The sequence below is a fragment of the Anticarsia gemmatalis genome, chromosome 23, assembly GCF_050436995.1.
Source record: "Anticarsia gemmatalis isolate Benzon Research Colony breed Stoneville strain chromosome 23, ilAntGemm2 primary, whole genome shotgun sequence".
In the NCBI taxonomy this organism is placed as follows: domain Eukaryota; kingdom Metazoa; phylum Arthropoda; class Insecta; order Lepidoptera; family Erebidae; genus Anticarsia; species Anticarsia gemmatalis.
This window is the reverse complement of record NC_134767.1, coordinates 6,209,739-6,234,225: the sequence shown is the minus strand read 5'-3', so window position 1 is coordinate 6,234,225 and position 24,487 is coordinate 6,209,739. Positions and strand designations below refer to the sequence as shown.

At 35.0% G+C, this 24,487-nt stretch overlaps 1 protein-coding gene across 6 annotated transcripts; it reads left to right on the top strand.

The window, feature by feature from the left end:
- The first annotated feature begins 23 nt into the window (after positions 1–23).
- Positions 24–14,340, top strand: LOC142983092 (uncharacterized). Of its 6 annotated transcripts, none has more exons than XM_076129922.1 (15): positions 24–669; positions 1,262–1,412; positions 2,268–2,397; positions 3,022–3,197; positions 3,569–3,746; positions 4,344–4,481; positions 4,998–5,114; positions 7,104–7,226; positions 7,696–7,781; positions 8,152–8,235; positions 8,639–8,714; positions 9,214–9,312; positions 10,652–10,746; positions 11,096–11,180; positions 11,512–14,340. In XM_076129922.1, exons 1-15 carry the CDS (start codon positions 383–385, stop codon positions 12,051–12,053), a joined length of 2,367 nt encoding a protein of 788 aa, XP_075986037.1. In that variant the 5' UTR covers positions 24–382; the 3' UTR covers positions 12,054–14,340. The 6 variants fall into 6 exon arrangements, with proteins under 6 accessions (XP_075986037.1, XP_075986036.1, XP_075986035.1 ...); XM_076129921.1 differs by having other exon boundaries at positions 8,639–8,717; XM_076129920.1 differs by having other exon boundaries at positions 8,152–8,253.
- Positions 14,341–24,487: the final 10,147 nt, after the last annotated feature.

The window sequence follows — 24,487 nt, the reverse complement described above, 5'->3', positions numbered from 1 at the left end:
TAATTAGTGCCAAAGAAAAAAAAACATGCAATAGAAAATGGCGGTTGTTGTCTTTCTGTAATAGTTTCCATTTTCTATGATTTTGATTAGATTATGATATTACGAGCTCTAATTTTTCATTCGGTATGCTGCTTTTATGACCCGGATCGCGTTACTAGCATTATTCATGTGTGAAAGTGCATTATAAATGCTATACAAATTCGTGTATGCAACGCGGTTTTTCACCGCTCAAAGTTGTTCACATTGGAGTGTTGTGTTGATATTGAGCCTATAACCTTATAAATATTACAGTTTTGTTCCTTGAACTTAACTTTTCAGTGTATTGTTCAGTGAACACAATGAAATTATAATGTGTCAGTGATCAATTTTTAGTTTGATAACAATGGGTGAGACGGATGAGTTCAATACTTTAGCGTTTGAAAAACGGCTAATGCAACTAAAGGATACTCAGGAGAGTATCCAGGGTTTGTCGTCATGGTGCCTGAAGCAAAAGGCACATCATAAGAAAATCGTGCAAAGTTGGTTGAATGTGCTGAAGAGGGTTAAGGTTGAACAGCGCCTTACTCTGTTCTACCTGGCCAATGATGTTATTCAATACAGTAAAAGGAAGAATTATGACTTTGTAGAGAGTTGGGGACTCAATTTGCAAAAGGCAACCCCTTTAGTCAGGTTTGTTGTTGATATTATGTAAATAAAAACCATTGTTTTTGTGGACTGTTCAGTACATTTGACATATTAACCATAACAATCTTCACAAAAGATAAATATTAAGCTGCACCAATAGTTAATTATCTGATGGTGAACTTATAGCTATTACAAAACTTACTATTAATAGAGCTTGGACTTTCATATTACTTTTATACTTTTTTATTTACATAACACTAACCTATAACGCAAGAAAAGAAGCACCAACTAGGAAGTGTTTATTGTGCCTGTTTAGTTTAGAGAAATTCAATTATTGACTGTACTTCATTGTTACTCATTTTTAGTTTTTTTGTAAATTTTAATTTCAAACTATATTTGTACTATGTACACAAAATAATTTATGAGCTTACACTGTATTTTTGTCAAATATTACATCAAGGTAATGTGTTTCAGGTTGTCCAAATGACATGTTACAAACATTTTTATAAAAACCAAAAGACTATCAGACCAATTTGAACCTTATTCATTAACAAATACAGAATAAAATTCTATTGATAATCAAAGATTACTGAAGCGTTCAATCAATTTCATAGTATGGTTTTTATTGTTTTTGCAGAGATGATAAGGTGAGGCCAAAAATTGTGAGGATCTTCAAGATTTGGGAACAGAGGCAGGTTTACGATGATGAGTTTCTATCAGATCTGACTGGCTTGTTGAGTGCCGGAGCCAATAAAAAGAATGGGGATGATGATCCTTTGGATTTTCAAGTAAGTAATAAAGTTTAGCTAAAGGTTGGTAGCATACAATTTTGCAAAAAAATTTCCTGTTTAATCATAATGATATTGATAATTGGAAAAAATAAATTCAGAGGGAATTGCATCTCTCTAAATCAGCATGTTTACATAAATCATCTGAAAAAAAAAGAAGTATGTGGATTAGTTTGGCTCATGTAACAATATATTTATCTTATTATTATGTCATCGGTCACCAAACAATAAAAAGTTGTGTACAGATGAAACAATCAATGACGATAACAAATTCATTGCACTTAAACAATTTTGAGAGATTTTTTCATGGTTAAATTGTATTGGATAGCCTATTCACTAGACAAAAGTGACAGCAAACAACAGACAAATTCGACATGATATAGGTACTAACCAATGCTTGTCCATAAGTGCTGAAACTGGAGCTATTGTACATTGAGTTTCATATCAATGTCTCCTCGGGCTATGTATTCAATGGGTATGCAATAAGCTTTATTGTGATTGACAGATGGACATTAGGGCTTGTATAGTACAATTGACAAGTCTGGTATTGCGACGAGCATCCCATCCACCCAATACAGAAATCAATGCCCTGACTGCCCCACAATAATATGATAATATAAAAATCTATCTGTTAAACCACTGAATTAAGAGAAAATTTATTTTGGAGATTGCTACTATTTGTTCTTTTTTATTTAATCTCTTAGTGGTTAAAATGTTGAATAGGAAGTTCTTCAAAATAGAACTACCTGACCCATGTGGTCAGGTAGTTCTTAAGTCACATATTATTTTGTTTTGGTATTAAACTCAGTGCATGTACACTGTATACATATGAATGATAATCTTTTTTGTTTTCAGCCACAACAGTTAGTTAACAAGATTAAACAATGCACTGTGTTAGAAGCGGACACAGATTTGAGGCTCAGGGCTATACAAGACAGTCATTTGGAACTGTCTGATGCAGATGCATTGCGGGCCAGTCTTAAAGGTAACATATAGTTAACTATAGCAGAATATCAGTTTTGATACTTGATAATCTGCTATAGCAGACAGTTTTTATTTAACTAGACTACTGTGGGGGCCTAGAGTCCAACACAATGCACAAATAAGTGTGGTTCTCTCATTCTTATTACAGAGTCAAATGATTAGGCAATTTTATTTGTTTCTATTTAGTTTGTGTAATTTTGTTTGATTTACAGTATTCAAGGCCCTATTATTTGCTAAATCGTTAGTCGGATCCAATTTCACAGTGTTACTAAAATACTCTAGTGTTGACATTTATTATTATGAAGTAAAAAATCTCAGTCAATTATAATTGTTGTATTATATGCATTATTGTGTTTAACTATACACAAAAGACGTTTGGATACGTAAGTGTAGCAACACACCTGCCGAACCTTAGGCGCCGAACATTTGGCAACAGATAGCTTGACGCTAAGTTGAACGCGACTTAAGTTGCGTTTATGTCGTAGGTCACTTAAATAACACAGTGAGTGTGTTACATTTAACGTTCGGCGCCAGTCGTTGCGCAGATGTGTCTCTAGACTAAAGTCGAATATTAATAGACGTAATACAGGCATCATATTAAAGTATTTGATACAAACATTTTCAGATCGGAGCAACAAAGATGATGTAGAGAAAGAGTTGAATGAAGGCATTGGTTGTGTAGAGAAGTATACTCAGGCGTTACAGCGAGAGATCGTCGCTAGGGAGGCTTTGTTAGCGCTGCTCACGTCCGCCACACAGTATTATTCTACGCAGAGGGGTGAAGTCAAAGTTGTCGCTTATGTAAGTATTAAATATTTAACTTAAGAATATAACGTAAAGTCAACTTTACTCAAAGTTAAGTGAGAAGACCATGCTGAAAATCTGCCTTGCGTACTTTGAAAATATAGTTATTGTGCGCAATAAATTTTATTTCTTTTACACCATTAAACATGCAAGGTGTGTATTTCAGACAATATTTGTCTGCCAACAAACTATATAGTAGACCTTTGGAGTTGCATTTACACTTAATATTTGGTTGCTACTATTAAAATTTTGAGCCATTCTGCTTGATGTGCAACTTTTATACAGACGCCTGGCTTAAATATACTCTGAAACTACAGTTCCTGCAACAAAAAATATGGCAGATGTTCACGAATATTTCGACTTTTCAGGCATATAAAAACTTCGGCGCCCGAGTGCGAGCATTAAAACGAAAGCTTGATGAGCTGATCCCCACGTTACCAAGTGCCGCGCCGTCACCCCCGCAGCGAGATGAAGATGTGCCGTCGCCAGGACCTGATGAAGACATCGACCTGCCGACTACACATACTATTAGTGATGAGGATGATAGTAAGTGCTTTCTTCTTTTCTAACCTTAGCCCTGGTTTCTGAGGTACATTAAACGGTAGTTAATCTATTCAATAGTGTTAAACTCATATAAAAAAACCCTGTTGAATAGATAAACTACCGCTAAATGTACTCAGAAACCAAGGGTTAGTAATTTATGTTAAAGGTTATTGTGCCTGCCTTGATCTGACACGCGATTTTGTGTCAATATCAACTATCGACAACCGCCTAGCTATATAAATCTTGTGCCAAAACTGATAGCGCTTGTAGCACGTACCGTAGTAACTATTTTTTATAAATTGCAAAGTATATCAGTCTTCAACACTGTCTTAACCTCTTTCGTGTCCATGTTCAGCATTAAAAGTATTATGTTAATAAAATAGTACAAATCGATTAGGTGGTGCTCGTCCGAAGCGTACGTGTGTCGTATACGTGCACGTGTGCTTGTAAAATGTTCAAATAAATTATATTTTCATATTTTTATATATTTTTATTTTGTGATAGTATGGTCAAAGGAAATATTAGATTTCTTGCCCTTCTAAAGCCATATAAAAATGCTTTTGTATAATCCGAAATTAATGAAATTATTCTATTCAACAGTTGCGTACAACATCGACCAGACATTCAACACATCACTGGCTGCCGATGGATCTCTATACAACCTGGGATTATCCTCGTTCCTGTCTTCCGAAAATCCATTGGCATTGTTCAATGAATCGAATGAAGTTGTTAATAATAGTAAGTATACATTATTTCTTAAACATGAACTAAAAAAAATGAATCTTTCGAGCCTGCTCTATATTTACTGAGAACGAATGAGACAGAATATTGGAGTACTGGATGGAATAGGTACTGATTTATTTCTATTCTCCTAGGAATTAAATGAAATAAGCAGTTGTAATCGCCAACTAGTCAGTATTATTCGGATAAAAGTGTCGACTATTCAGCTTTTTGATTTTTTAGAATAATTAAGGAACTACATTGGATACGATAAAAAAAAAACACTTGCTTTTGTCGATATCAAACGTATCAGTGGCAACACTTGCTGTTGCCACTGATACCAGATACGTTTCTTTTTTAAATTTGGTAACTATTTATTAATATTATTACTGTAACTTTAAAGCATGCTAGGATATTTATCTATTTATATGCCAAATGAATGCATTACCTAACCTAACATAAATGATAGCCATATTAAAAAAAAAAGATTAATCTAGTATTTACTATGCTTTGTTGTGATTTGCCAATTTTCAGCGAACAAAATCGAAGTGATAAATAATAGGCCGAACGAAAAACCGGAGTTCAGTATCAATGATGTATTAAAAACTCTAATCACCAATGACAATACGACGGTGTCAGATAATAGTCCAGGTTTGTTTGTGGTTTACGAGTGAGTTTTTCAATAGCTTGCTAGATTTTTTTTTGGAGATTTGTTTTTATCGCGTTACATTTTTGTTTTCGCTATTTAAAAAAAAATCTTTTACAATTGACGGCGCCGTTATCGTATTGTCTTTTTTGGTTATTGTGTTTGGTTTTTGATTAGACTACTCTTTCGCACATTAATGCAGTAGGTACATATGTCCTACAATGAATGCCGACCTCCTCCAACGGCGTAGGATTTTGTATTAACAGAATAACTCAGAAACGACTGTTTGACCCAATCCGGGATTCAAACCCCAGTTCTCTGCGCGGCAGTCGCATTGTACTGCTGACTCATTGGCCGCAGTAGCGGGCAAGTTGTAGTTATTAAGAATATTTCAAATGTTTCTACGGGATAAGAATGGATACAGTATACGTATGAGCACGTAGTTGAGCACGCACGCTCGTTCTAATCAAAGAGAATAAAATTAGTACACGGAAAAAGGCTTAGTAAACCAGTGTGTATATAAACATTATTGAAATGCAGTTCTTAGAGAAGGCGAAGGCCATAATTATTATCAGCATTGTGGTGTTTTATTGTGTGCAATGGAGTGGATTTCAGCGTTTTATTTTTTCTTCGGATAGTTTTTTTTTATATTGGCAACAATTATTGGATGTTTATTTATTTCAAAGCTGAGATTTTGTTTATTTTGATTTGTGCATGATAGTGTTAATTTGACTAAATAGTTTGTATGTATCTTTATTACATTTGATATTATTCTTTGTGTGTTTAATTGTGAAGTATTTTTTTATAAATTTCTTTTTGAACATATGTAAGTCTCGAACTCTTTTCCCCTTTTATAATTAAGTATGACCATCAGATAAGTGTCAGGCTTACTACACACATATTTGGTACGGCACATTCTGCAATATTTATCGAAAAAGAAAACTGACTCGACTCACTTGTTCGTCTTGTGCCGATCGGGTTCATCTACGTATTCGGTTCTGGCGCCCAGCTAGGCAGTTTAATGCCGAACCGAAGTTGAGTGTAGCAAGCTTCACCTGAAATGAACTCGTTTCAAAATCAAATCATTTATTCATTCAGCTCAAATATTGACACTTACGATAGTCGTTACAATTACTGAATCTACCGCTAGCTCGGAAAGAGGGTAGATGATTATGAGAAGAGTAAGCAAGAAACTCACGGCCATTCTTTTCAATCGTCAAAAGATTTACAATGTGGTTGATACAATAATAAAATTGATTGTGGTTGCTTGAATTATTATCCATACTAATATTATAAATGCGAAAGTAACTCTGTCTGTCTGTCTGTCTGTCTGTCTGTCTGTCTGTCTGTCTGTCTGCTACTCAATCACGCCTAAACTACTGAACCAATTTGCATGAAATTTGGTATGGAGATAATTTGATACCCGAGAAAGGACATAGGCTACTTTTTATCCCGGGAAAAAGACGCATTTCCCGGGAAAATTCAGGTGGCGAACGAAGTCCCGAATAATCAATATTATAATGACACTGAATTAACAAAATTCCGTTGTCATGGCAACTGTTTTAATGACGGATATGCCTTAGCGCAACTTCGTTAATATATTAAGAGATATAAATAATTTTGAGAATATTTTTCGTGAAAAAAAAAGCATAATTTGTATCATCACGCTACGACCAATAGGAGCAGAGTAACAGTAAAAAGTGTTCTAAAAACGTAGAAAACTCTGACCCATTCTTTCTTATGTGACGCAAGCGAAGTTGCGCGGGTCAGCTAGTCTAATATATAAAATTCTCGCGTCACAGTTTTCGTTGCCATACTCCTCCGAAAAGGCTTGGCCGATTCTTATGAAATTTTTGTGACCATATTGTGTAGGTCTGAGAACAGTCGGCCTACATCTATTTTTCATACCCCTTAGTGACACTATTTTTTTTTATTTATATGGCAAAACAACCTTTGCTGTGTCAGCTAGTGACATTATATGAAATGTTCCACAGTGACGAACACATCATTATCTCAGAAGTCACAAGACACGTTGCCTGGTTTGGATCTGTTAACGCCGGAGAGTACGGGCAATCCTCCACCGCCTACCTCTTTCTATGGCACCATGGAAATCAATGGTGAGTTTACCTAATAGATAGTTTATAAACACACCATGTATAACTATAATTTGGATTTAATACAGTCTCCTTGGTCTTAATCTTATCCCACGTTGAGTAGGGTCCATATGGTTTTGTTTTCAAAAAACATGCTGTAAAGACATTTGGTTGATACTTATACGATCGGCCAAATCGGCAAACTAATCTTGGGAATGTTTATTTGCATTAGATATGGTACCGTGACGTAACTTTTTTTACCATTACTTCTTAAATCAATATGTTGCCCATTTCTTTGATGCTACAAATTCGAGTGTTTCATTTATGATTGGACAACAGCCACCACGGTTTTATTACCATCTTCCTATAAAGCACAGGGTATATAGAACGCATAATAATAATAATATATCAATCATTATCATCAGTTTAATAATAATGTATCAATTATCACAATTATTCAATATTTCTATTATATTGTTCTTATTTTATCCAGATGACCCTGAGCCTGCATATCATCCAGAAACAGCAACACCTTGGAGTAATAACTGGAATGCACCTCCTGTTACCACTGTCAACCAAGTGAGTACTCTAAGTTAAGAGTTTAAGACCATTTAAAACACATTCTTCTAGTTATACAAGCAGATACGGTTACGAATACGATTAAGTTGGTTGTTTTCTTTTATATCCCACTTCTGGATAACGGTTTCCTCCTGTAATAATAATGGGGTTAGACCTTGAGTCTACCACGCTGGTCATGTGCGGGCTGAAGAATTTTCAAACGAACAGGGTTTTATCACGATGTTTTCTTCACCGTAAGAACGAGTGATAGTTATTTCTATTACACAAGTTACTTCGAAACGTCTTATAACTAACAAATTTAGGCTTTGTCCCCATTGTCATTAATATAATATCGGTAAACAGCTATAAAACAATGCGTAATTGGTTGTAGCACATCCCGAGCGTGGGCGGAGGTCCCATCTACGTGGACACGCCGGAGTCCCCGCCGCCCGCGCCCGCGCCGGTCCCCGCACCGGTAAGACGGTATCCACAGGTAAAAGATATATTCGATACTTATTGACCACTTGGATGGAGGAGAGACGACTTTTATATCTAGCATATAGCAATAGCATTAAATTTCAACGTCATTTCGACTTTGATTAGATTTTTTATCACCCATAATGTCACATTGTTGGACAAGGGTCTCCTTTCAAAAGAGAGAGAGGTTAGGCCTTGAGTCCTTTATTATAGTTTTTTTTTACTGATGGTGTTTGACTGATTACCTTTTTTTTGTTTTATGACCTGTTTAATTACTTATGATAATACGCTAATATTTAAAACAACAATTTTCCCTTTGAAGTATCTTTTTCATTTAGCTTAAAGAGGGCATAATAAAATATTGTAGCTATGTATTAATTAGTTGTTATGTATGATTTCAGGAAATGCCTCCCGCTGATGTGGATCACAGGGGAATCCTGCCGCCGCCCCCACCCCCGCCCGCGTTACCACTTTTAGGTCGTAAGTATTTTTATACTAAATTGTATAACACAACACAGTTAACGTGCTAATAGCTCTGCTGACTGCCTCCGTGGCGCAGTGGTTTAGGTCGCCTCCGTGGTCGGTCGTGGGTTCGATTCCCACACGGAACAATTATATTTGTTGTGTGATCCAAAAATAATTGTTTTGGGTCTGGTTGTGCTTTGTGCCCGTTATTTGTATGTTTGTAAAAGACCCCGCGACACAAGAGCAATTCTTAGTGCGAGATTTGCCTTTTAAAAAGAAACTGTCATTGCTGCTCACCTAAGGGGGTTGTAGGGATTGGTTGCTGCAAGGGATTTGTTATTGGAATAGAAAGTGTAACAAACTTTAGTGAGATCTACTTTACTGAGAAGGATAACCCATTGAAATGGATTAAGAAAATGGCTTGAGTCCTCTTTGGCACAGTTCAATTACTTCATTAGTCAAAAATGTGTACAATCAATAACTAAACATCGATACTATTTCTTGTTCACAGATCTAGAAGATGTGGACCACAGGCTTCTACCATCACTACCGCCGCCACCACCGCCACTCCTCACCTCAACACCTAATAGACTCCCTCAAGTACATCAAGGTAAGAACTTATGTTCTTTTATAAATAACAAACTTACTTAGAACAGAAGTCTACTATATCTGTTAGAAAACATCGGTCTGAAGTAATTTGAATCTTATTGTCAAGTGATTAGTGTTTAAATTGCTTATAATTGCTGCATATTGTATATTGCAAAATATATATCTATGAGCCATTGTAGCTTGAAAATAAAAAGATTTATTTATTATTATATTATTATAAGTCCAGTTTCGAGGTCTTTCATGGCGAATAATATCATGTTCGGACGGGTAGTGTGAAATGTAACTACTCCCGGTTAAAATAAACTATCGCCGTCCGATTCTTGATAAAGCGTGTTGGCCTTTATTTTTATCTAAATGAAACCTCAAAGTTCTAAGTTATAAGCTACTGCTTGTACGTCTCTTATTACTAACTTAACTTGTTTATAAAATGACGGACAAAAAGTGTATTTGAGGAGCAATAAAGCTGGCGAATAGCATTGCAATAAAAAGGTTAGCCCCTAAAACAGATTTCCGTTTTTCACAGACAACCCCGAAGCGGATATTAGTAAGATTTAAGCTTATCACAAAATATGCTTATTTTATTTTAAAAATAAGCACTTATTCCCAGCTTTTAGATCATATATTGAAAAGTCATAGCATATTGTAAATTTTAGCGAAACAAACCATACCGTTATCGTTAGTAGCGTAGGCATACAGCCGTTTTCAATTACGTATCGTTAGTAAACGATAACCTACTACGGTTATAGGACATAAACCGATTTTTAGGGGGATAAGCCTTTCTAGATAGAATTTTATGTTGTGTAAAGAATTCAGATAATTGTTGTTATTATTTTTAAAATAAGTTGGAAATATGTTAAAAATATGTACACGCTTTGACTAGTATTTAAAGCTAATAGGTCTATCTGTTGCTAAAGATTGATTATTGCAAACGGTTGTAGTTTTAACTTAGTAAATTTCACAATAGATAGTCATAATTATTGTAAATCGGTATTCTTAAATCATTATAAAATAGGATTTCTATTACTTTTGTTTCGATCCTTACCGCAAACAATAGAAGTTTTGAAGGTGAGTTTTTTACCCACCTTTTGATAAACAAAACCATCATTTCAATGTATAAATGTCGTAGTTAGTATTCGTTTATTGTTTTTAAGGAATGAGACATCCAAACGTGTTTTCAATATTAAATGGGGCTGACACCACACAATTATGAATTATTTATCTTATTTTGCTTGACATTTCGGCCACATGCCATACTCGGGCTGTGATCGCAAGCTTTTATTGTATAGATGTAAGTTTAATTTGAAATAATATACGATACTTAGTATGACTTTTATTTTCAGATGTTGACCATAGAAACCTTATACCGTTAACGCATCAACCTCCGCCAAGACCTGTGCCTAATCCAATGAACTCGCAAATGATTAATTTAGACCAGGTAAGTCTTTGTATACTGTAACTTCACTTCCTTCATTAATCTATTGCGCGGAAAACGGAGTTTGTGTGTGAATGAGCGCTGCATCATGCTGCATGCAGTGTAACTTTTTCGTAAATTTTATTTTTACTAATTGAAATGATTACAGGCTGAAACAGTCCCCCATCCTAACAAAAATACAAAACTGTGACGTCACTATCTCGTATTTCTGTACTAAATGTGGGTTTTTGAAATCTTAATCTGTCCTATTTATACATAATATGTATACAGTTTGCTATTCATATCGAGTTTTCGACATAAATGTAATGTATAAAAGTGAAGAAAAAAACAAAAAAATTAATTATTTTTCCAGGACTACAGAGTGCCAGTAATGGTTCCCCCCGTGACGGATATAGTTGAGAGCGTCGACATGGACTTATCTGAAGATGAGGAACAACGTAAGACTTGTCACAAACACATTGCTATTTCATTTACTAAATACATTATCATTTTATACAACAAAACACTATTTCTCAAAACTATATGTGTTTTTGGGAGTACCAATTCATATTTGTGGACGATGCGAGAGAAAGTAACATATTAAATGGCCTTGTTTCTACTTATTTTCTTCATATTTGTAACACATTTTGAAAGTTTAAGGCAACACTTCATCATGTTTTGTTTTATTTTATAAACATAAGTTTTTTAACTTCTGTCATCTTAGCCATTTTGTAGCACACGATCTTAGTACTATAATTAACAGCTAATGTAACCGCTAAATATTTTCAGAAGGCATGTACCCAAATCAGCAATCAAACCATAATCAACCTGACCGGCGGCACAGTTTCAACAACAACAAAGTTTTGGTCGGAGGCGACAACGGGAAGACCAATCACAACGACCACAACCACACAAACCTTATTCAAATAAACAGCGACAAAAAAGAATCGCAATCGGCTCCTATAATACCTCCTATGGTGAATCCATTCGACGCAATGCCTCCCGCTCTCAAAAACTTCAATATGCCAATGAGACAGCCCCACTATAGAAAATCCTTTGACGGCCCCGAAGACGACCGGTACGAAGAAGATTTACGAAACAGAGGGCACGAGAAACACATACAGGAACCTCGAAATCCTTCACCACCTTTCGAAGAATACGGAGACCACGAATGGCAGCAGTCGCCCAGGTTTATCAACCCAAGGTTCCCAAGGAATTGGGCCCCGCGGACTAATTTCAGGCCTCAGGGCTTTGTGCCTCAACAACAGTGGCCCAGAAATGGCCCTAGACCCCCCAACAGATGGATGGGCCCGAGACCAAGGTTTTGGTGACGTGTTCCAAGTGTGATACTCTTTCCAAGACAATATTTCAGTGTTTGGAGGTTGGGTTACATTTTGCAGTGTTTGATTTGATAGTACAGGTGTTTTATAAGAATTCTGATGCATTAACCATCAGGATATAGACTACTATAGACTACAGTTTTCATGTTTTCTTTTATTAAATGTAAAAATATTCTGTGTTGCTACACTTGAGTTTTTACTGAACACAAATCCTATGGAAATCCTAATAATATGGGATGTAGGGATATTATTTTGTTTTTGGTATCTCATGAGCGTTGTACATGCTTCATTTTCTGCAATCAGTGTATGGTAAAATGAAATCCGATCTCAGGCATGGTTATCACTTTTTGTGGTGAAAATTTATCAGTCAATGATTGTGCTATACATATAACATTATCCAGTATCATTGTAAATATCGGTGTCAGATTTCCACAGTCTTTTCCTCCCATAAGCCAAAACGGTTGGTGAAATTACCAATATATTTCATTACTAGAGTTTTCAAACTGAGTATGTTTGAAGAGAAATGTACTAAATACGTTATTGTATAGCACAAATCATTACTGATGTACTACTATAGTAGCAAAGCAGCTATCTCGATGATGTTTTAGCGTGTGACTGAATCCCTAAACTGCACTAATACAAGAAAGTCGTAAGTCGTATTGATTATAACATCACTTACGCTGTTTTGTCAATGAAAGGACACCTTCCTTCTAAGAGTTGCTCAGTGGAAAAACGGCATAAGTAGAAGTAATTGTATGAAGACTTAAGACTTTCTGTAGAGGTGCAAAAATTATGTTATAAGAAGTGTTTCTTGAGACGTGTGTGTATGTTTATATTTGTTAATTGTCTCATGACAAGCGAGGAATGTTCTAGACTGTCATATTTAGAGAACATTCGACAAAGTATTTTGTGAAGGAATGCGATTTTGATTGGTACATGTTTTACTAGTAAATATAAGATTAAATAGGTACCGGCTATATAAAGGTCTTATGTGAAAGATTTCAATTCGGTTTAAAAGTGAGCGTTATAGAAGCTATGTGGGACGGATGAAGATTCGTTATTGGTAGAAGTTAGAAGCAAGAACGAAAGGTGGGCGATAGAAATCTAATTTCGGTAGTCTGAGTACGGTTTTATAGCACTTGTTGGTTTAGTCGGTAAACCATAGTTATATTGGTGATAATGGCATTAATTTTGGAGGGTCTGATTAACTAATGGATATTGGTGAATTTTGAATGCTAGTTTGTTTAAAAGATTGTTAAAAATATGTCCGAGCCATTTCATTCGATGAAATGAACTATTATTTACTAGTAAAACATGTATGGTCCATTGGAGAAGGCGTTATGAACTGTATAGAAATTGTTATATACTTTATATTTAGTGTAAAATTGTACTGAAAGCGAGTTGTACATACAGTTTGAGTATTACATTATGTACAAAATTTTGGTATCGAAGATTTTTTTTAAAATAATAATCTCAGGTTTATAGGCACATGTCGGTAGGTAATCAAGTTAGTCGTCCGTTTCTAAATGTCTATGAATTAGAATCGATATTTTTATATACAATATACTCAATAGGATATATTCACGAGTAAATATTACTATAGTGTTAAGGTGTGTATAGACATGAACGCGATACCGCAATTCCCGAATAAAAATCAAGATTTTGAAAGAATGCTGTGCATTTACGACTGGTTGATTTAAATAGAATGCATGCTATGTTGTTGTCGCGTTTATATTTAGACATACCTTTAAAATAGCAAGCAATAAATTAATGAAATAGTTGCATAATTAAATAAAACAATATCAGTGTTAGAAATAAAACTAGATACAGTTGAATGTATGATTAATTTTACTTTTTGATGTGTTAGCAACATCTTAAAATAACTGTGAAAAATTTATAAGCTGTTCGTGTAATAATTTTGTTTGTCAGCAGAAAAACTAAAAGCGTGATTGTAAATACAAAAACTTTTGTTATCAATTACTAACCTCCGGTTTCTGAGTACATTTAGCGGTAGTTTATCAATTCAATACCGTTTTTTTACGAATTTAAACGCTATTGAATAGATAAACTACCGCTAAGTGTACTCAGGAACCGGGCATAAGACAATTGGTAGAATGTTCTAGAATTTTTTTATATAAGTGACTACATTTTGTTCCGATTGTAATACATTACTGTATGTTCAATGTGTCGACTGTATTGTAAATATTATTGAACAGTTACCACGTTCTCGTGGTGTATGTAATAATGTATGATATGACATATACCATACAAATTTCTCTCTTCATATCTTTGTCTTCTAGTCTATAAACATCCTAATATATTTAGTTTGTAACTTGACTGTTTTATAACCCTGTATAAAACATTTTAAACCTTACTAATGAACGTTACGGAAGCTCGGAATAGTTGTATAGCCTTTTGTCTTTTTCACTCACTTATAGATCAAAAGTGACAAAACATAGACTAAATCATGCTTACAAAGCGTTTATTAGTATTCATAGACTATAATATTTTCTTCTTAAATGTGTGTCGGCAGCAGGTAATAATAAAAAAACAGTCAAGTTATTAGTTTTTAAAATAGTTATAATGTTGAAATAGAAACTCGCTTTTGTCTCGTATAGTGTAGGTTGACAGTAATAAAGTTATGTTAGTACCAATAAAAATATATAGGAATTTTCTTTTTTGCTTATTAATAAAGCTTCACTAAAAGGTTGTATATTATTTTGTCATCATTTCGACATTGATAATGTTATTATTGGTAGATTTTGTTTTCCAATCAAACAACCCTTTCCCCATTTTGAAAATAGAAACCCTTATATAATCATATTATTCTAAAATAGTCCATCAGGATTTTCAGAAGATGACAAACAGACAGACAAGTAGTAATTTTTTTTCTTTCCTCTTTGATTGAATGTTTGACCAATCTATGTGACTTATCGTCAGCGAAGCGTGTGGGTTAGGACGAAGGGATCCTTGACGAGAGAACCAAAATGACAAATAGAAGTAAACCCAAATAAGTCTAAGATTTCCCCTATATTAGACGTGCATTCATCCTACATATTTATAAGGAACTTAGAGAAAACTAAAAGCTTTTGTGTTAATAGATAGTTTTCCTCCTCTTTGCACAGATCTACTATAGCGTCTCAGGTATAATATTGTTAAGAGTTTAATCTATCCGTTTTTCACAAACGTAGTACTGAGTATTTTATAAAAATCACGATTAAAAACATATTTTCACTCCTAGCGTGTTATCGATGTGTCTCTGTTTGTATCCGCTTACATAATTAATTAGACTGACCCACTGATAAGCGGTAGTTTAGTATAATTTAATATACCTTCAACGTAATATCAAAGCTTTAACCGGTAAAGTAACCCTTACACGTAACGCTTCGCAGTCGATTCAGCCATATAAGTGCGGTCAAACTATACAAAATATCTTCCCTATTGTTGGAATGTAATCTATAAACTATAGGGTCTTTATAAAAACCCAGGAACTGCTCGTCACCTGATCTTAATTGTTTTTGAAAAGTCATTCTAGCAGTTACTTCTGTGTGGATCACTAGTTATTTTTTTGTGATCTTACAGAAATACTTAATTACATGTTTTCCTAGCCAATGACCTTATACAGAAAATCAGCTTCTTAAACGAGTCATGAACATTCTTTGGTCTCTGCTTACCAAGAAAAAAGGCGTGATATTCTGTATGTATACAAGTTATAAATCAAAATGCGGACAACCGGTTTTGTTTCTTCACCATCAAAATACAATGCAAATGTTTACTCTCTACTCTGCAATACAATTGCTGGTCAAAATATTACTGGATAATATCTACGTACAATTTAAATATAACATACTTTATACTGTCAACTTTACAACAGCGAGTTTCTATTTTTTTATATTCTTTTTTGTTCGAGGATTCTCATTTTAACACACCTATGCAATCACTCACAATCATTTGGAGTTGGTGAAATAGGCCCTCTGTCAAAATACACTTTGGCAAAGTTACAAAAGCGCCATCTAGTTATAGAATTACAGAAAACTTCACAGTCAAATGTAATAATGCTTTGATGTTCCTTTCTGGGCGAATTTTTACAGGCTTGTGTTGAAAGTCTCCTACGTCTTTACATCATAAGGTTTTCCTCACATCCATGATTACAGATGGAACCTAACTACTTAATAAATAAGTATAGTAGACGTAATTAAAATCATGGGATTAATGAGACTAAATCTAAAGGTGGGTTCGCCCTCGAGGAGCCCAGCACGTATTAATTTCTTTCACAAGCGCATTCGTTCGAAGGTCATACTTATGTTAGTCCACCCTACGCGAATTTCTGCTTCGTTTCTGCTCGGCTCCTCCAGCATGAAACCTTTAGTTAAACTTAACACTGCAGAGAGGCAGACTTTTAAAATTATTTCCAGGAATGCTCATACAACAATCATCGTGTTTAAAAGATAGCAGTAGCTCGATTCTCTAGTACTTACTATCGACGAACGACAATCGGCTAGCTATGGAAAAGTTATACACGAAAATCTGTTAAGCGCCTCTATCGGGCTGCGTCATAACTATTTTGGCATTTCAATTTAAATGTCAAATTCTCGATACGGAATTGCGTTACAGGAGAAAATGTTGAACTGAGAATAGGTAAGTCCTTTTAACAGTATGTACTCAAAAATCCGTACAAGAATCGGAAGAATGGGTACAAAAACAAGCGATATTCGATCACAGCGTGAGCATTTTGGATGAACCTTTTAAGAGTACAAGATTATTATTCTTTCGTTTAACCCAGACAATTAACCAATTCTGTAGAATGGACTTGAATGGAGTAACACAGCACGACAAGAATAATACAAAAGTAGGTACGAGACACATTTCGCCATGCAATTATATAAAAATAGGTACCAATACATATTATTATTTTGGACCAAGGGATGCGATCAATCTTTCAATAAAATTGCATATTTAATCAATATATTTAAAATGAACTGCACGTTTGGCGCAAGGGTAAGCGCGGTCGCCTCCCCGCAATAACCGTAGCGCCACGTGTGGCGGGTTCGAATCCCATCAAGGACAAGTGTTACAAATATTTGTGTAATGAACACGAGGAATTGAACCTGGTTGTAAATTTATTTATATAAAGTACTCTCAGACATGCAAGGTTGCATCACGATGTATTCCTTCACAACAAGTGATAATAATTATTTCTAATACACACATAACTTCGAAAAGTCATTGGTGTGTCATCTCGGGTTCGAACTGTTGACCACTTGCATGGGAGGTACCAACTTATACCACTCGGCTATCACTGCCGCTTATTGCCGCACTATGGCATAATTTTAATATAATCATAGGTATAATTTTAAATGTTACAAAACATAAGCCCAATCCTGAATTATAACTCATTTTTGTTTAAAAAATACGCATTTATCCCATTTTAACATTAATATCGTATATGTATGGATAAGCTAAGTGTCGCTCTTCGGTCTCTGCCCTCCCCTATGGGAAAAAGACATGTTATTATGTCATTGCATGTATGTAATAAGTAACAAGTTCTTAAAATTAACTTGCCTACGTAGGTACAGACTAAAAAACGAGTAGCTTTAAAGCTCATGATCATTTTTTTCCAAAAACTTCCTTTTCTAATGATATCAAAATAATCCTTACCTTTATCACATTTCGATCACAACGAGGAACGGCGATAAAAAAAATCGTCAGCCAATAAACAAATTATGATATCAAAATCTCTTCTCGAAAATGCAAAGCTAAACCGCATAGATTGAGCAACTATCAAGTCTCAAGTACAATATAAGTTAACACTTGGATGTATTGAAACTGCGTCCAAGTTGGCGTCGACTTGCCCCAGTCCAAATTGTTTTAGTTGCAACTTGCCCAATCTAAGTGCGGGCCAGTTTCTCTTGTATTGAATACTAACACGTTTACCTAGACGGTTATTTGATAGGTTAGCCAGTAGTACCACTTCGATTATAAAATATTTTTTAGTTATTTATTTTGGGACTACCCCTGTGGAGTGTGGCGCTATCTGTAGTAGGTATATTCTGTTGTCTCGGGGTTGATTCCCGGTTTGGACTAAGTAACCCAGTTTGGTCTTTTCTAATTTATATTTAAATATTTTTCAATAGTAGCCCGATATTTGATAACGTGCACGGTAAATGGTCTTCTCCGTTTTTTGTTTCTCCGTTATCATTACCTCACTTTTTGAATCATTACAGGTAGGTACAGTAGCCGCTAAATAACTTTCAATTTTGCTACATCACACTAAACTATTTTTAAATCTTCTTAGTCCCACGCAATGGGTCTACGGTTAGTTTGCTTTTTAAAATACTTACTAGTGTTAAAATAGGTAGTTTGACGACACTTATATACGCATTGAAAGTCCTTTCTCCCCCTTGGATATTATCATTAATTTCAACAGGAATGTGAACTTAAGCTACTGTTATATTCTTGCATTGCTGCATAGAACAGCTAGGTGCTACTTGAATGGTAGGAAACTCGGATCGAATCGAGAGCGTTAGTTAGGAAGTTTGGCAGCGAATAACTTGATAGAGGAGATACACTTTGTGATACTATATCTACTGGACAGAGTTTAAACTTTGTGCTCAGTATGACGCAGAATTAAATATTTGTGAAAAAATATCTAATTAGGATATGACCACGGTTGGTTCAATTAAGGTAAACAAGGTAAAATCATTAGTTCCCGTATCCTATTTTACAATTAAACAACGCGAGGTTAAAGAGTTATGATTATTGGGGATATATATTTTGCAATAAAAAACCTAAGTACGTTACGACTAAGTGGTGTTAATGAAAATTTATTTGGTAGGTACCTACAATTAATTTTAAATTTCACTCTCGGTACTCGATTGTATCGACTGTACAGACACGCTCTACAGTTAGAGATACTTTTACAAGGTTAGTGCATCGATATAGCTACAGTAATTTGCCAGTACATTTGAAATGAGGTGCAGACGCCACTTCAGTAATTGCTACCTCATTATACCATTTATTTCCGTAGAAAACTAAAGCATACTAATTATGCTAGTTGTCCCGTACTAGTTCGCTGGCTATTTGTCTAGAACTACGTCTGTACATTACAACTTTGTCTACTCGTTACCGCATTTGCACAAACTTAGTTCCAGTGCTTCGCTATTAATTGTAACTACGCTTATTAAGACATTAGGGTTTGTGAGCTGTTTACTATTCCCGAAATAGAATCGTAGGCGACATAATTACCTGTTTGTTTACACCTGAAGTTTGATTCTCTACCAATAACGACAATCGACAGATTTCGAGAAATTTTGTATGGATCAGCGCCACTAGCGGGTGCCGTGGGAACTATTTTTGCAGTACATTTCAGGTGTACACTAGATTCTCAATAGTTTCGACTGTAGAGAATCACGCTACTGGTCTATAGTTCCTCTTTTGTCTTGGGAGTGATATGACAAAAGTAGGTACTTTCTTTGGACATGCACTCGATACTTAAAACTCAATCAACAGATTCCCTAAAGAGCAGTTATAATTTATACTTAATGCTATAAATTCCCAGTCTCTTAAAAAAGCTATCATCAAAGTTTTTAAACTTAATTTCTACATTTTTAAGTACCCACCATAAAACATTCCCTCGCGATTCTCGGCGACTTGTTGAAAAGTCGCCAAAGTACATTGTTATAACAATGTCTTCCGTACTTTTGTTCTCTTAACTCATAATTCTGTAAATTCATAATACACACGGCTTACGTCACTCGGTGAAGAAACAACAATTAAGTTTTAAACAAGCTCACTTCCCACGCACTTAACAACATAGTACTTACAAGTTAAATACCTACCGTATTAGGATACATGAGCTTCCGTGGAGCCATTAAATCTGTATCATGTTCATTATATTTGATATTTTGATTTATGATGTTTACACAATACGTATTTATAACGATGCAATTCAGAAAAAACATATTGTAAGTAAAAAGCTACCGTATTTTTCGTAATCTTACATAATCATTTGTTTTTAGCTGACGTTTTCTGCATTGTTATTATTAAGAACATATTTCTTTATGTTCTATTGTCTTCCAACTAACGTTCTTCTGCTTTAACTCTTGCAGCTTAGTGTTAGTTATATGTAACAAAATTAATCTACCGCGAACCATTTACGACGCCTAACAACGGCCTCGTTCATTTATATAAATCCGGCCGAACAAAATGATATTTATCGCGTCTCCTGAAGCCCCAAAATAATTACTGCGCACATGTCATACGTAAATCCTTTGTGAAAATCTACCAATTTGAACTAAGACGTGAGTTTCCTGCGCGCAAGCTAATTCACTCCACTCCGGCTAAGACGGAGTTATGTAGTTAAAATGCAACTGTCTAGGAACATCAAGGAAACCTAGGGCGTGTGTTTGACATAAGCTGAGCGGAGAGCGAAGCTCTAAAATTGTACTAAACTACCATCATTTTGTACAACTAATCTAAAGGAGTCAAAACAAAACGAGAACAAAGGAGAATTCAGTCCCTGCCTTTTGTCGGTATTCTGTCATTTGTTAACTACAACTGCTTTAAAATCTAAAAGTATTGTAAAAATACTTCATCCCTCCAAGCATCTGTGACCAAAATGCTAAATTTAACAATGATTTAATTCTACTTCTAAGCTTTGTATGAATCTAGTGGACTGTGCAGCTCCTTATGAGCATCGTGCCCACTTTACCCAACTTCCCCTTATATGATTTTATATATGTAAGTAACATGCTTGTCTTACAAATCTAGCACCCTTTGACAAACCGTTAACAGAACTACCTAGAACCTACTATTGGAATAGCAAACGTTACCTACGTCAGTGCTTTCATAGAAGCTCCCCGCTCTAAGCTCCGTCACATTGTATTCACAGTCGTTCTGTTTACTTGTTACCTCTCACCTAGTTGTTTGACGACTCAGTTTCTCAATTGTTCCACTCTGGCCTTTAGTAGAGAGGAGTCAGACCGGACTGTCTTTTGTCTTGATACCTTTTTGTAACGCGAAGTGCATTGTTCCACAGATTTATACTTGTTTTTGTTTTCACTTTTGTTGGATGCATGTTTTGTGATATTTTGGTTTTGTTTCGTGCAAGATTATTGTTAGGTAGGTACCTTTTTCGTATTATTTTTAGCTAGTCGAGTTTTTCTTTTGGCTGTCACGCACAAAGGGGAAAATTCTACGATCTAGAATAGAACGGAAGACAATGTTTCACGACATGCAACCATTTTGGTGAGAGCATTGCCCCCATGATTTATTTCTGTTATACGATACATTTTGCCACACAATGATAAGGCATATAATCATATTCTGTATTAAACGAAAAGAGGTGTTATTATTTTTCAAAATATAAAACAAATTAACCCAAATTAGCTCATAAACGTGTTAAAAAAATTTACGCTCTACATAAAATTACGTGCAAGGAAAACGGATAATGAAACGCAAACATAATATTTTAACAAACGTTGCTTCACCCTTGAAACCAGATGTAATTCAAACAGAAAAAAAGAAACCGAAGAATAATTGCGCGGTAAAAAAATAACCCTTCAGTTTAGCAGACGATTTATACAACCTAATCTGGATGGCCGTTAAGGCCAAGTAAGTAATTAGTGGGGTTGAAAAACACTTAAATTTCCCGGTTAATGTGTTTTTGCGACACCCCTTAATGACCTGTAGGAAGGTGAAAAGGGCGCGAATAAACATCTTTTGCGGCCTCATTTAACACTGTGCTGTCGAGGCCCATTCGAGCCACAAATGCCGTTTTTTTCTTCTTATTACTTTTTTAGAAAACTCTTATTGTGTTCACAGTTAAAGTAGAAAGATGCCTCTTTTATGATATATTCAATGAGCGGTGAAGAGCAATTTTCTAGAAGAATGCAATAGAATTATTGCTTTTAATATGCAAAGCGTCTGTATCTTGTGAACGTAGTTTGCATAAAGATAAAAATATTGTTAACCTGCCACGTCCCTCGCTGTGACGTAACGATATAATTTGTTCTGTAGTTTTTACACGAGCGCTGAAAGTGTGTTTTCTTTTCGAAAAAGTTGGGCCTTAAATTTCTACTCTGATATATGTTATTTAAGAGGTAATTTGAAAATGTTAAAAATGTAATTTGATCAACGTGATAAGTATTTTTTGGGCATTACTAGGTATCTGGAGATCGATCTCACGTATTTTTAGGTCATAAATATTCCAATAGCTTCGTTTGGCCGTATCATTATGAGCCCATTAGATAAATAAACTAAGTTGAAAAATCTTTTATAACTATAACTTTAAATAACGATTTAATGGATATAATATATCACATTTGTCACTATCTAAACAGAGATTTTATAGATAGTTGCTTGTGTTGATTTTAAAGAATTTATTTTCTTTTCATGGGAAGTTTGTAAAGTTTGGTATGGCAGCGAGGGGCGTTCTCTGGTATCTGTCTACCCCTATGGGAAAAAGGGGCCACCATTCTTATTTTTAAATAACTGGAGATGAGTTCACTTTTTGTTAATACGTAAATAAAACGAGTAAGTATAATATGACACGCATCTATCAACAAATCTAATAAACTGCAATCTATAACAGATGGTATATTAAAACATAACCTAAAAATGGCTCACAAGTCGTAACTCGTAATACATCAAACCTACACAACTTAAGAATCCAATACTAGAAATATTTGTAGCAATACATTTCTCGCAGCACATGCATTCAATTGAACTCGTAATAATATGTTAAATAGTATTTTCCGGCACACGAATACGCTACAATCGGCATACAATTTATAACAGATCTTGAATGGAAAATCACTTTTTGTACGAATGCGATGAAGGCACTCGTTTTCTGTTAATTGAAGCTGGACTCGATACTCTCGCTTTACTGTTCCGTAATAATATTTTGTGACTTTATTTTATAATATACTAGCATAAATATACGAGCAGTGATAGCCGAGTGGTATAAGTTGACACCTCCCACGCAAGTGGTCGCAGGTTCGAACCCGAGGCAACACACCAATGACTTTTCGAAGTTATGTGTGTATTAGAAATAATTATCACATTCTCCAACGGTGAAGGAAAACATCGTGAGGAAACCTTGCATGCCTAAAATTTGTTTAAAACATTTATTGAGGGCATGCAAAGTCCCCAACCCGCACTTGGCCAGCGTGGTGGACTCAAGGCCTAACCCCTCCCTCATTACGGGAGGAGACCCTTGCCCAGCAGTGGGACATTAATGGGTTAAATTTATTTATTTTATTATTTTATAAAATTTTAACCCTCAGGTTTGAATTAACTTAATATCTTTTGTCTAAAATTGACATTACTATGAGACTGGATGAGACGGAAATGAATCAATATTGAAATTTCATCTGATGAACTTATAATAAATAGTTTTGTAATATTCTAATGCAGTTGGTAACGCAAATGTGACGTATTCCAAAATAGTCATATAACTATCACGTCAAACAATTTTCTGTATCAAAAAACATCTTTCTAGATAGATCCTTCTACATTATTTACGAGGTGAAAAACATGTTAATAATTCATCACCTATACGATTCCGTTTTCTGGAAACTCATACATAACATAACGGCTTTTTTCCTTAGAAATTACGCCGTATTAAGGTTTATGAACTTCAAACTTATAATCCTTGTTTCTTGGTTTTTCTATATAAGTTTTATGAAGGTAATTAATAATCTCATCATATAATATGCGAACTTCGGTTTTCCATTTTAATATAATTATATAGATATGAATATGAGATTCTCTCAATTTCAGCTCTCAACAGTACATGCAGGTCGTACAAGGTAGTGACGTTGTGTTAGACCTTCTAAAATCGTTACGTTTTTTCTGAAGCAGAAAAAAACATTTTTAGGTAATTCACGCAAACGGAATCCCAAAATGCTCCTTATTAATGCCTCTACATATAAGGATATTATATACATTTTATCGGAAATGGTTTATTAAGGAATCCCTTTGAACGCACCTGCGGCCGGATTTCAGCAATTCAAAACATTCCAATTTAGATGTCGGCGGGTAAAAAAGCCCGGCTCCCGACACAAAGAAAAATGAAATGAATATCCGGGCGGGTGGGAGTCGGGACACGCCGCGGAACGCAGTTAGTATTCAACGACGCGGCTCCGTCCCGTTTTATTTATCGCTCATCGTTCTATGATTAAACACCTTTCGGTCTTCGAATTTTCGAAAGCGAACCACGTATTGCGTTGACGAATGAAAATAGGCCAATATTGCATATGAAATAGCGCTCGTTCAGGAATTCTGGAAAGCCTAATTTATCGATAAAAGTGAAATATTTTTGCGAATACAAAAAATAACAATTGGTGTAATGAAACTCAGGAGACAAACAAATATTTAAACGAAATTTTGCATGCAGTGTTGGTTCCATAAATGTTACTGTCGTC

What these genes read in the sequence shown, in the direction of transcription:
- LOC142983092 (XM_076129918.1), top strand. Translation starts at nt 383, where the DNA reads ATGGGTGAGACGGATGAGTTCAATACTTTAGCGTTTGAAAAACGGCTA. An exon ending in ATGATCCTTTGGATTTTCAA is followed by an intron (nt 1,413 to 2,267) that starts GTAAGTAATAAA and finishes TTTTGTTTTCAG; the next exon opens with CCACAACAGTTAGTTAACAA. An exon ending in ATTGCGGGCCAGTCTTAAAG is followed by an intron (nt 2,398 to 3,021) that starts GTAACATATAGT and finishes AAACATTTTCAG; the next exon opens with ATCGGAGCAACAAAGATGAT.